This window comes from Myxine glutinosa, chromosome 5, assembly GCF_964187855.1.
Source record: "Myxine glutinosa chromosome 5, kmMyxGlut1.1, whole genome shotgun sequence".
Taxonomy (NCBI): domain Eukaryota; kingdom Metazoa; phylum Chordata; class Myxini; order Myxiniformes; family Myxinidae; genus Myxine; species Myxine glutinosa.
In genome coordinates, this window is record NC_136265.1 from 103,609,036 (window position 1) to 103,622,980 (window position 13,945).

The 13,945-nt window shown below is 47.8% G+C and overlaps 1 protein-coding gene across 1 annotated transcript; it reads right to left on the bottom strand.

Moving 5' to 3' along the window:
• Positions 1–9,812: 9,812 nt before the first annotated feature.
• Positions 9,813–13,508, bottom strand: LOC137413692 (uncharacterized). The gene is given in 5 exon segments (XM_078777397.1): positions 9,813–10,479; positions 10,618–10,709; positions 10,983–11,044; positions 11,179–12,685; positions 12,687–13,508. Coding segments are annotated over 5 exon segments (3,150 nt in total).
• Positions 13,509–13,945: the final 437 nt, after the last annotated feature.

Here is a 13,945-nt window from a genome sequence, read left to right on the forward strand (position 1 = left end):
CACCTGTGGTGAGTGTTACAGAGGGTGTGACGGGAGAGTGTGTGCGAGGAAGGTGTGTGACGGACAGGTGCATGGGGAAAGAGTGCGCTGTCAAAGGCAAGGAAGAATGCACACCTGTGGTGAGTGTTACAGAGGGTGTGACGGGAGAGTGTGCGCGAGGAAGGTGTGTGACGGACAGGTGCATGGGGAAAGAGTGCGCTGTCAAAGGCAAGGAAGAATGCACACCTGTGGTGAGTGTTACAGAGGGTGTGACGGGAGAGTGTGCGCGAGGAAGGTGTGTGACGGACAGGTGCATGGGGAAAGAGTGCGCTGTCAAAGGCAAGGAAGAATGCACACCTGTGGTGAGTGTTACAGAGGGTGTGACGGGAGAGTGTGCGCAAGAAAGGTGTGTGACGGGCAGGTGCATGGGGAAAGAGTGCGCTGTTAAGAGTAAGGGTGAGTGCGCTGTCAGGAATGGAGGTGAAAGTAGTGAGAGTGACATGGAGCGTGAGTTAGTTGTGACAGGTGAGCGAGGATGTACACCTGGGATGGAAGGATGCACACCTGGAATGGTAGAGCGTGAGTGGGAATGCACGCTGGAGTTGGTGGTGAGGCACGTGGTTGGGTGTGCGAATGAGAGCACACCTGTGATTGTCACAGAGGAGGTGACCGAGGAGGGGGCGCGAAGCGGTGTATTGGTGAGGTGTGCGAGCAACGAATGTGTGCCAAAGTGTTCGGTGGTCAGGTGTGTGACCAAGGCTGTGAGTGGAATGGGTGTACCTGGGTGTGTAAGGAAGGGTACGAGGAGCATGGGCACAGCTGGATGTGTGAGCAAGGAACGGGTTGCGGGGTGTAAGCGTCCAGGTGAAGCATCGACGTTACACGGGTTAGAGGTTAGAGCGACTTTTAGCCGAAGCAGGCCCTCGGTGCGTGCCGGGCCTCGCTTTGAACGGCCGCGTCCAGGCTCCACTAGGCGGAGCTGGCAGCCCGATAGGAAGGGTCGTTATGGCGACCACGTTTTGTTGAGACGTGCCGGCAGGTCGAGATCGGGACATTGGATGGCTCCACGCCGAGGTGGTGCGTGGGATCTCGGCCCGGGTAAGCCCCCGTCCCTGCCCCGAATGCCGGACGCATCCAGCCGCTGGCACAAAACAACCAGCATCCATTGCTTGGCTTTACGAAGCCGGGCTTTGGACAGGGATTGGCGCACTGAGAGGTATTAGTGAGTCGACTGGGTGATGAGGTTAGTGTATTGGACCCAAAATTAGAGAAAAACAAAATTTGATGATTGGCAAGGGATTGGCAGTAGTGATTGGCAGATGATGGGTAGTGATTGGCAAATTTTTAATTTGTTGCAATTTGATGTGCAAAATTGGTAGTGAGAGACCCCCGATGGGGTGGGATGGCATCCCTGCCACCTTTCCCATATGGGGGCAAAGGAGCAATAGTTTATGGGGTGTATGGCAGTGAAAACTAGCCCGGGTGGGTTAGGATATGGTGTGTAGGGCCCTAGAAGATGACATTAGGTGACGTTAAGATTAGTTAGTGACTGATACCTGTAGTGGGGACGCAGGTAGATTAGTATGGATGATAATGACGAGGGAGCGCAATAGTTTAAAGGGACGACTGGGAAGCGCAAGTTTCAGAAGGGAGTAGTTAGATGAGATGATGCCGTGTGTGTGTGAGGATGGAACAGGTGTGATTGCACAGGTGTGCAACTGGACAGGTGTGTGGAGCAGTGTATGAGTAGTGAGTGTGTGGACCAGCGCGAATGCGCTTGGGGAGAGAAGGGTGCAGGTGGCACCAAGTGTGAGAGCACAGGTGTGCAAGTACAGGTGTGTGGAGAGAGTTGGAGTAAGTGGTACGGAGTGGTGTGCGAAGGTGTGGATGGGGGAAGAGTGGACCCCCTTTCACGAATACCCGGGGCGGGTAGTGTAAGTGTTAGGTAGAGGGTATAGGTAAGTTGTGGTTGGATATTGGCATTTGTGGTGCGGTTGCAGAATGGTGTTGTGAATGGGTGCATTAGTGTTGTGGAAATGGCGGGGCGTGTAGCCTGTTAGTGTGTGTAGTTGGTTGGGCACTCCACCACTGTGAGGATGTCGGCCAGGTGAGGCCGCAGGTGGGCTCTGGGAGCCGGTAGAGTTGTGGATGGGGCCCGAGGATCCGGAGGACGGACCCGGGTAGCCCAGTGCCAGAGAGGGCACCGAGTGGGGAGAGTGCCAGAGGGCCTTCCCCAGGTAGTTAGGTTAGGGCAAGGAGCAGGTAAGCTCGGAGGCAACTGCAGTGGTGGAGGTGTGCAGGTGGGTAGACCCACTGGGAGAGGTACACGCCGCAGCCCAGAAATTGTACGAGGGCACCGGGAGATGAATCGGGGGAGTGAGACCCCAAATTGAAGCGCACCACAGTTTGGCCAATGGGAATTGGTTTTTAGAACCCATAGTGTAAGAGGGCCAATGGTTTGGCCGGAGAAAGACCCCGGGTAGTGTAAAGTTGTTAAAGTCATTTAGGAAATAGTTAGGATTGATGAACCTGTCGCACCATACGCAGCCACTTACCTGTGGTGATGATGATGACTCCACACCTGTGTTTTCTTTGTTTTGTTGCAGGAAATGAGATTGCTGTGGATTTGTGAGACGCATCACGACGTGGATGAGACATTGGGGTGATTCCATCTCTCCCTCCCTAGGAGGGACTGATGATGAATTGGTAATGGCAAATTATGATGTTGAGTTGGAGATGGCAAATTTTGATGAGAGTTGAAAATGGCAAATTTGATTGGTTAGGAGGGAGAGAAGACGAATTTGGTATATGGGAGGAACGGGGAAGACAGTAGGGATGTTTGTTGATTTGTAAAGTAGATGTTTATGGGTAGTGTTGTGTTGTGTGGATACAGTAAGGGGTAAGGGAGGGGCCATGTAGGTTACCTGGTGGGGGGGGGGGGCGTACGATAGGAACGTACCTGTCTCACCTGGTTCCCATGTGCCCCCAGTGTGCATCACCTTACATTGCGTGCACTTTTGCGCCCTTACCACCTTACTCACTTGTCTGCTTCTTTTGTCTCCCACCTCCGAGGATCTGGCTTTGGGGTAGAGAGAGAGGAGAGAGAGGTGCTGGCTGCGCAGTTGTGGGCCTGCACTTTCGCTGTTTGCTGCCGGGATCGATACACCATATGGACCGCAATGTTTGTGGCCACCCACAATGGACCGCAGTTCGTTTGCGGCCAAGCACCACCCGGGGATGGACCTATGGGTCAACGTGGCACCTATGCCATACAGGTGAACCACTTTTAGTTAACACCAAGTGCACCACAAGAAGAGCAAGAGACACCTGCAGGGTTAGGGGTTGTCGAATTTATTTTTATTCCAATGAACAATGGTGACTGCACCGATTGGTGGTGGGGTGGTGCTTTTGAAGCTGGGAAAGGGTGCTCTGCACGTTATTAAAGGCCGTCGGCCACAGAGCACTCGTGGGTTGGTGTATCGATGCTGGCAAGCGCGCTCTCTCTATGCATAACATCTGCATGTGTTCCTCCAAAAACAGGTCCTGGATCGTAGTGTAAATAGCAGCGTAGTCGTGTAAATAATGCTCCCTACCGGCTGTATGTGTAGTTTGAGAATTCTTTCCGGATTCGGTTATCCTGTGGGTGTGTTTCTGTGAGGAGAAGGGTGCAACGTCGCAGGGGGACATATTTACTCATTTGTGAACATCTGTAAAACTGTCGCACTCAGGGTAGAGTTAATAGTAGAGGGACTACATCTGAGTGCCACACTAAACTAGGTAAAAATTTATCGGGTCGGGACGCCCCGAGGGTAGAGAAGGGTGCAATGTTGCGAATATGGAATTTGGCCTCCATATCCGCTTGTAAATATTCCCCTATTTCTCCAATACTCCCCAACTTTCCCCAATCCCCCATTCCCTAGTCCCATTGCATGTAAATAACACTCAGTAGAGCCGACCTTCCCCTTATTCCCCCATTAAATGTCGTGCCCAGGTCCACCGCACCACACGCAGACAACTTTCGGACATCTTGCTAGTTATTCTTAGTCTATGTCAGTTAAGGCCTCGTTTCCATTAATTATGACTTCGTTGCACCAGAATGTGATTATATGGCATCAGTAGTGAGTTTAGGACCTTTCCCATACCTCCTTCCATCTTCTTCCCCAACAATTACAACAACAACAGAGGAGATGGCGGCGGCGCGGGGGAGGATGCGTCCTCACACCGGCTCGGCGCTCCACGGGGTTACCAGAGGGGCTGGCTGTCAGCTCCTCGTCAAGGGCGGAGCCTGGTAACCCCCCCCGCACCCAATCAGAAGGGCGGACCGATTCCATCTGGGGCGGAGCTAACGAGCCGAGGGCGTGTCACTCCCCGCCGGATATACGTGGCGACTTAGCGGACGTGACGAGAGATGCGCCCCCAGCCGGAGTAAGAAAGGACCTGCGAGCGCTGATGAGCCTGAGTTTGGAGAGGCCTGAGAGAGACGCGCCCCGCCTGTGAAAGAACGTCACCCCTGAGCGCTGCGACGATACCTACCCGTATCTCTGGACCGGGTCGACCCTGTCCTTGAGCCAAGAGTGCACCTTGAGCCATCGATACCCGCTTTCCTAGCCATCAAACCCCGTGTGAGTCAGCTTTGTCCCGTTTATCTGTCGTCTGTTGGGAATAATATAAGATTGTGTCTAAGTGCTTGTCTTTCTATGTTGTACCTCTCGTCCCTGTAATCTGACCTTCCGAACGAATATAATCTCCTCCGGAGGTCTTGAGAACTGAACCCTGGGTGTCGTGTCATTTGAAACCCAGCCGTGTCTTCTTTTTCCTTATTGAGCCAGCGTGGCGCGGCTTCGTCAACGTTCGAGTACAATCGGGTAATTTGTGCGGACACGACGGCCATTCCGCTCGGCCCACCTTAACATCAAAGTCGTGTCTGTAACAATATATATATATATATATATATATATATATATATATATATATATATATATATATATATATATATATATATATATATATATGTACAGTCACGTGAAAAAGTAAGTACACCCCATGTAAAGTTTTGACTTTTTCAACATATTTCAACATACAGCTATTTGATCTTCATTTCAACAATATTGATAGATAAAGGTGATATAATATAACAAACTAGCAGAAGTATCCGGCATTGCCGGGCGGGGAGGGGAGGGGAACGGGGGGGAGGGGAGAAGAGAGGGGGAGGGGGAGAGGTGGAGAAGAGGGGGAGGGGGTGGGGGGGAGGGTGAGGGATGGGAGGGGGTGGGGGGGGAGGGTGAGGGATGGGAGGGGGTGGGGGGGGAGGGTGAGGGATGGGAGGGGGGAGGGTGAGGGATGGGAGGGGGGAGGGGAAAAGGGAGGGGGGGGGGTAGGGTGGAGGGAGGGGGAAGGGAGGGGAAGGGGAAGGCCAGTCAACAATGACGTTGCAGTTCTCATGGTCGGAGAGCAGCACAACAATCGCGACATCGTCCTGCATCTTCGCAAGAGCACGAAGCGGGTTTTGGAGACTCACCGATCCTGTGACCCACGCCCTCCAGTACCGGCGTTGCCGGGCGGGGGAAGGGAGACCCGTACATTCCCAACCCGTACATTCACCCTCTCGACTCAAGCTCGTATTCGATTCGTATTCGAAATCGAAAGGGGAAAGGGGAAATCCTTCGTATTCAAATTCGTAAACACGAAATATGAATTAAAATTTAATTCATAATCGCACAAAATCGACACAAAACACGATCGCATAAAGGTGAAAAAATGCAATCGCTTTTCGCCCTGAATTACGTGTGACGTGTGACGGGATGGAACATCACGTGATCGCTCTGAGCGAATCAGCGAGCTGTTCTGGCACTGGCTGAGATTAGCGGGTCCTTCGCTGAAATGCGCTGAGGTAAATATGAATAAAAAATATGGATCTCGTCAAATATGGTCTCGGCCATGTTCGTCCCAGGCTCAATGGCCATGTCTATGCCAAATATCAAGCACGTGAGCCTCTCCGTTTCGGAGTCTATCGGTAACATTACACACACACACACACACACACACACACACACACACACACACACACACACACACACACACACACACACACACACACACACACACACAAACTGTGTTTTATATATACAGTGGAACCTCGACTTACGAGTGCCCCAACTTACGAGTTTTTCGAGATACGAGCCGTCACTGGCAGTTTATTGCTTTGAGATGCGAGCCGAGATCCGAGTTACGAGCTTTCGCCACCCGGTCACGTGGTTATCTTGCCGTGCACGTACAGTATCTCCGGCGCAAAACGGCTCTCTCAGGGTCAAACTCGGTATCGTTTTGAGCGCACGGTTCAGACCTTCAAGAAAAAGTTTATTTTGTAAAAATCGAGCCACGCGTTCAAAAGATATGACTGGTTTTGTTCGCCGGCACGTCGGCGCTCGAATCGGCTCGCGGTAAAATCCAACACGTCCTTTGTCGGGTCCGTCTGAACCAACCACGGGGCCTAGAAGGCTGGGACTGGTCTCAAAAGTTAGGTCTGGATCATCTATCTATAATTCCAGTAATCTCTGTCTGTACGTTTGTACGTTTGTACGTTTGTACGTTTGTCTGTGACCGCTGTTTCTCGACAACCACGGGTCCGATATACTTTTAACTTGCCAGGTATATTGCTGGGGACCCGAGGATGTGCCTTTTCAAGGTTTCATATTAATCAGACAATTACTTACCGAGCTATGTCCAAAAAACGATTCAACCAATCAGAGAGCAGCGAACGATCGCGTGTGCCGAACGTGGCGGGCACACTCTGCCTCGGATGGCACATTTGACAGCGTATTCATTTATTTCACGTTTGCAAACTATGTTGGCGTTAAACTATGTTTTACAACTAATAAAAACGAATTTGCGATTCATTCGCTTTCCTGCGCGTTTGTGTACGCGATGGCGATTTCTTTACCAAACTCCGGAAGCCGTTCGCTTTGGACCGAACCATTGCATGTAAATAGAGGGGGGGGATTGTCACCACTCGCAAGCCGTTCGCTTTGGACCAAACCATTTCATGTAAATAGAGGGGGGGGATATAATTTTAGATATAGATATAGTACGGGCAATGCCCTAGTATCTCGAAACGCTGGAAGCTGCACCTCTCTGTGATAATCTTGTGGACCATGACAAGAGATCGTGCGACACGTGGTTATCTTGCCGTGTACGTACAGTATCTCTGTCGTAGTATAGCGCTGCATTTTAGTTTTCGCATTTCGGTTATTTTGAGTTTACGCAAAACGGCTCTCTCAGGGTCAAACTCGGTATCGTTTTGAGCGCACGGTTCAGCCCTTCAAGAAAACGTTTATTTTGTAAATATCGAGCCACGCGTTCAAAAGATATGACTGGTTTTGTTCGCCGGCACGTCGGTGCTCGAATCGGCTCGCGGTAAAATCCAACACGTCCTTTGTCGGGTCCGTCTGAGACAACCACCGGGCCTAGAACGCTGGGACCGGTCTCCTTGGATAGGCCTGGATCAGATCTCGAAACGCTGGATGCTGCACCTCTCTGTGATAATCTTGTGGACCATGACAAGAGATCGTGCGACACGTGGTTATCTTGCCGTGCAAGTACAGTATCTCTGCCGTCAACTTGTTCAGAGTGCCGGCGATAGCTCGCCTTCTCTTTGTGGAAAACACGGTGAGATCCTTAACATCCAACAACTAATGGGACGCAAACGGGGCGCCCAGTTTAGCGGTACACACATTGATGAATCACCCTGCCTGTGATTCACCCATGACAGGTTATAGCTGGGTCGGGATTCAAACCCAGGCTGGACAGTTTAGACTTTAGAGTCAAGTGTGCGTACCTCCAGTCCAGGCCATCCTGCCAGCTTGTATGCTGGCATACAGGTGAAATATAAAGCGCGAGATATTTTTATATATACTGTATATTTAAAAAAAAATTGGTGTGGTTTTTGGCGGGCTGGAACGGATTAATAGCATTTCAATGCATTTCAATGGGGAAATTTGATTTGAGATACGAGCAATTTGAGTTACGAGCTCGGTCACGGAACGGATTAAACTCGTAAGTCAAGGTTCCACTGTATATAGATATGAAACATTTACATTTTGTAGTCCATTGTATAATTTAAATAAACATAAATGCAAATTTCGCTTGTGGAAAAAGTAAGTACACCCCTACATTTATCACTACTTCAAATACCTAAAATTTGAATCAGGTGCACCAGCTCAGGAGTAAATGATTAGAACATCGTTAGAGAGGATCTTGGAGGAACCTGTCTTATTTAAACCTCAGACATTTTGTTTGGTTTGCTCTTTGTTGTTGAAGTGGGCGGCGTCACCATGCCTAGATCAAAAGAGCTCTCTGAGGCCTTCAGAAAGAAGGTTATAAATGCCTACGAGTCTGGGAAGGAATTTAAAAACATCTCCAAACAATTTGAAATCAATCATTCGACTGTCCGGAAGATCATCTACAAGTGGAGAAGATTCCAAACAACTGCCAACTTGTTCAGGCCAGGCCGCCCCAGCAAGTTCAGCCCGAGAGCAGACCGCAAGATGCTGAAAGAAGTCTCTAAGAACCCCAGAATGTCATCACGGGACCTACAGGTAGCTCTTGCCACTGTTGATGACAAAGTGCACGAGTCTACCATTACAAAGATGATGCACAAATTTGATTTACATGGGAGGTGTGCCAGGAGGAAACCTTTGCTGTCCAGAAAGAACATCCGGGCAAGATTAAAGTTTGCCAATGAACACCGAGGCAAAGACCAGCACTTCTGGAACAATGTGCTCTGGACAGATGAGTCAAAGGTAGAGCTATTTGGCCACAGTACCAGAAGACATGTTTGGCAAAAACCAAAGACAGCATTTGACCACAAGAACCTGATACCAACTGTAAAGCATGGTGGTGGAAATATGGTTTGGGGCAGCTTTGCTGCATCAGGGCCTGGGCAGCTCACCATCATATAATCCACTATGAATTTTCCATTGTACCAGAGGGTGCTTGAGGATAATGTGAGGCCATCTGTCGGAAAGTTGAAGCTCAACCGAAGGTGGACCTTGCAACATGACAATGACCCAAAACATACCAGTAAATCCACCAAGGAATGGCTCAAAAGAAAGAAATGGAGGATTTCTGGAATGGCCAAGTCAAAGCCCGGATCTAAATCCCATCGAGATGTTGTGGGGGGATTTGAAACAAGCTGTGCATGCAAGAAACCCCTCAAACATCGCACAGCTGAAAGAATTCTGCATGGAGGAGTGGGCAAAAATTTCTCCCAGTAGATGTCAGAGACTGGTAGACAGTTATAAGAAACGCCCACTTGAGGTTGTTTGTGCCAAAGGGGGCAATACCACCTATTAGAGCCAAGGGTGTACTTACTTTTTCCACATGCGGTATTTGCATTTATGTTTATTTATATTATACAATGTACTACAAAATGTAAATGTTTCATGATATTTGTTATATTATATCACCTTTATCTATCAATATTGTTGAAATGAAGATCAAATAGCTGTATGTTGAAACATGTTGAAAAAGTCAAAACTTTACATGGGGTGTACTTACTTTTTCACGTGACTGTATATACTAGCAGAAGTACCCGGCTTCGCTCGCTCGGTTTCATGGGAATTTGGGTTATGAGTGGGTTCCCAACAGCCACTCGGATTTTTTATTCCAGGTTTACTCCTGTAGGCATTTGGCACCTTTATGGCGAGGTGCACCCGCCTTGACACGATACCGTCATTGAGTATTGTGACCTTTTTTTAGAACGAAGAGCTGGCCAGACTCGCAGTCCAGCCACACTCTAATAGCACCACCACTGATGGTCCGCAACTGCTTATTAGTCATAGCTTATTTTGCAATTGACCTATATATCTATAGGACATTTTGGATAATTTAGCCCCACTTATGACGGGCAATTTCACTTCAGTATAGACGATGTTGTGAGTCGTTGCAGTTGGAGTGTAAATAAAAAGATTGCAGGGACTTCCAAGTCTGGAACAGCCTACATATAGCTGACCATGAGAAAAGGAAGACTCTTCCAGATGCAATCCTGCCACTGTTAATGTTTGCCCTTGTGATTTGTTGATAGACATGGCGAAACTGACCCTGACAGGAAACTGAAGTCTCTTGAACTGAAAGGGTAGGTCAGATGGTATGAGAGGAATGCGAGGAATGAAGACGTCCTCACCTTTGCCACTACCAGTGAGAATAGTGGCCTCAATAACATGGGGCATTAATTTCTTGACCACAAGTCTTGTGCCATTGCACAGTCGAGGCTGATCCAAATTGCGTAGCAGCATTATTGGTGTTCCTACTTTAAGTTCAAGCCGACGAGGAGGCAGGCCAGGTGGTTCTAGCGAATTAAGAAATTCAGTGGGGTAATTTACAACTTCAGATTGATCAACAACAGTGTCAACAGATTTGTATGTACGTGAGTCTCCAGGTATTGCTTGCAAGAGTTGCTCGTTTACTGCATTGACTGTGGTGTTTTTTGGTGCCAGAATTGCCCTCTCGCACAACCATTTGTGATTTTGATAATGGTGATGTAAGTTTGGGAACACCTTTCCTATGAAATCGTTGACTGAAATGACCACAGTGCTGATCACAGCTGGATTTATGGTACCATCAGCAAGTACAGTTACTCACCCTTCTCCAAGCTGTAGCAGATTCTGAGCAAACTGAGCAGAAAGCTGATCACCAAAAAGACGTGCTCTCATGTTTGTTGACAGGGTCATGGTCTAGACATGGTGCCACAAGAATGATGACTTCAGGCAAGCACGGATTTCATCAGCTCTGGTTCCCCTGGGAATTACAGGCAATGTCTGCCGGAAGTCACCTGACAGTAGAACAGTGACTCCTCCCATTGGGGCCTTGCAATTACACAAATCTTGTAATGTTCTGTCAAGTGCCTCTCATGCTCTTTTATGGGCCATTGTGCATTCATCCCAAACAATTAAGTGACATCTCTTTGGAACTTGACCAGCTCCAGAAGTTTTGGTAATCCTGCAAACAGTGGCATCATTGATGGCTATGTCTACCGGAAGCTTGAATGCAGAATGGGCAGTACGATCTCCTGGAAGTAAGGCGGCAGCATGCCTGAAGAAGGAACAGCAACAGCTATTCACTTCTGTTGGCGGACTTTGGCCAGCAATAGTTTAATGATGAAGGTTTTTCCTGTTCCTCCAGGAGCATCTAAGAAAAAGATACCTTCTTTCTGGTGGTGAACTCTGTCAATAATAGTAGAGTAAGCTGCCCTCTGATCTTCCAACATCATGGGTTCATTTTCATCGACATATCTTGTCAGTGCATCAATGTTGTATGAGGTCTCTCTTAAAACTTCAGTTGTGAGGTTGTTGAATTCAGTTTGGTTAGTGTGCGGGAGGCCAAATACATATAATTCTGGTCCATCCATTGATATGACCTGGTTTTCTATGTCTATTAAGGCAGCGTTGTATATCTCATCAGTATAACCTATTTCAATTTCAGGGAATCTTAGCTGAGCCTGATGTTTGAAGTCCTCTGCCAGATCATCTCTGTACTTGAGCCATAATGCTGGAGGATTGGCAAGTTCACAAGTTTTTAGAAGGATGGCAAAAAGATTTCTGAGACTTCTTGCTGTCTGGCATACTGAGGCTTCTGATAATGTTGCATCCCATTGAGTATCATCTTCTAGCAGGCCACGTCTAAAGCATGCCTCCATGTATGTAGCACAAACATGTTCATTGACAGTTCTGAGATCTTCAAACGATGTAGGACCTCTGACCTCGTGAAGAAGTAGTCGCAAGGAAAAGCACTCATGCTGACTGGGATGAACAGTGTAAACTCTGCCCAGAGAATTGTCAAACCTTATATCTGGATGACCTTGTACTGCAGCCCCTCTCTTTCTCCTGATCCATTGTTTGTTGTTCCATTTGTAGTACGATGGAACTTGAGGATATAACAATGTTCGAGCAAAGGGGTCTTGCTGACACAGCTTGAAAAATGCGGTCAGTGTGGTGTCCTTTGGAGCTAGTGCTTGCTGTGCAGCTGTCTCAGCAGTGAAGGAAACTCTCTGTCCATTCTCCAAGTGAACAGCAAGCTGCTGTATGGCAGGATGTCGTTCATGTATGAGAAAGGCAAAGATTCTCCAGAAAGCCTCGTTGCTGCTGATGTATCTGCCTTGCTGATATTGTGTAACCTCATCGCGAATATTTGGCTGCTGAAGTGCAAACATAGCAGCATCAGATCCTTTGTTCACATATTTACAAATATACTTCATTGACTTGACCGAATTGCAGAACTCAACGTTACTGTGTGCATGGAAGGTTTTCGTGAGCAGTGGGCAGTAGGGGACAATCCATCTGTTATCTATTTCATGTTGTCCAATCTTTGTCTGAACTCTTCCATCCTCAGGCCTTCTTCGTCGATGAGAGGGGTAGCCATCTTCTCCTGTTTGTGTCTCTTTCAAGAATTGCCTTGGAAAACGTTTGGTGCAGTTTGTGTCTTTCATGCATGGCGAGTTGTAGTTAAGTGAACCACAAGGACCATGAACCATCTGTGCTTTGACAATTTCAAACAGATCTTCGTCGTTCGTTGGATCTGGAAATTCTGCTGATATGATGGAGTCAATCTGGTTGGCACGAATTTTCGAGGAAAGCCAGATTAGAATGTGTGCATGAGGCAATCCTCTTTTTTGCCATTCGATGGTGTACATGTGGCAACGTACTGATCCAAAAAATATGTGATTTGGTGATAAGGTCCATTAATTTCACCACTTTGAGACTGAATACTCTGGCAGTGAGGTCATGTCTGTGAAAATGTGTTTGTCCGGGAAGTAGCTCTTCCTGGATTTCTTTCCATGTTGGATTGCAAGTAAATGTGATAAAGAGATCAGGTCTCCCATAAATGTGGACATATGTCATTGCTTCTTGAGTTCTTTCATGCATGTATCTGGGGCTGCCTGTAAAGCTTGATGGCAGGATGCAGAGTTGGCCAAGCTCTCCTCCAGCCACATCATTGTTCATTCCGTCTCGCAAGTGTATGTAGGAGTCGGATCTTAATTCTTTTTGGTGGATCCTGATGTAACGCAACCTCTCGGCTTCAATCTTTGCATACATGTCCACAGCGAATTGATGGAAGAGGTTCTGACTTCGATGAAGTTGGTTAGAGGAATTGCCACGAACCATAAAGCGATGAGCATAGAAGTCCATGCAAGAGACAGTTTTTGTTGAGTTTGTACCCGCCTGTGGAATATTAAAGTGGTAGCCATCTTCTCCATTCACGAAGAGCAAAGGATACTGGAGGGCATCGTAAGATCTATGGGTTTCACTGATGAAGTTAAGATTGTTGTCACGACATTTGAGGACAGTGTCTCTTCTGCCATATTCTTGGCCAGTCATAATGACAGCCACCTCATTACGTGCTGGAGCATTGAATCTGCGTGCATGCTCACCGGATGGTCTTTTGTCAGCATCAATGATGATCTGAAATTCCATGGTAAGAGCATTCTCAATGGCATATTTAAAACTTTCGACATAGCTGTTACTTGAATGAAGCATTTCTTACAGCTTCAAAATTAAATCAAATCTTGTACCCTGGTTGCTGTTGTATCTACTCTGGGTCTGTTGTTGAAGATCTCCAACAAAGTATGTCTGCAAATACTGAGGCTGTTCATTTGGTAGAGGCTGGAGGGATCCTGTCCTGTGGTAAATCTGTCCCTGAACTTTGAATGTTGGTATGAATCCTCCCTCTGTGATGACATTGGTGCCGAATGACGTCATTTGAAAGGCACAATTGTATTTCCGAATATTCTGAAGGAAATGTTTGGACTCTGGAGTGGTGCCAAGAAGAAGATCCTTAAGTGGCTCAGGTGGTTCAGGAAGCATAGTCAGCTGAACTTTGCCGTTAGTGCAACACATGCCTGGTGTTTCTTTATCCCACTTTTTGGCACTACACTTGTCACAAATCTTAGACATGGAACCAATGGTCACTAATT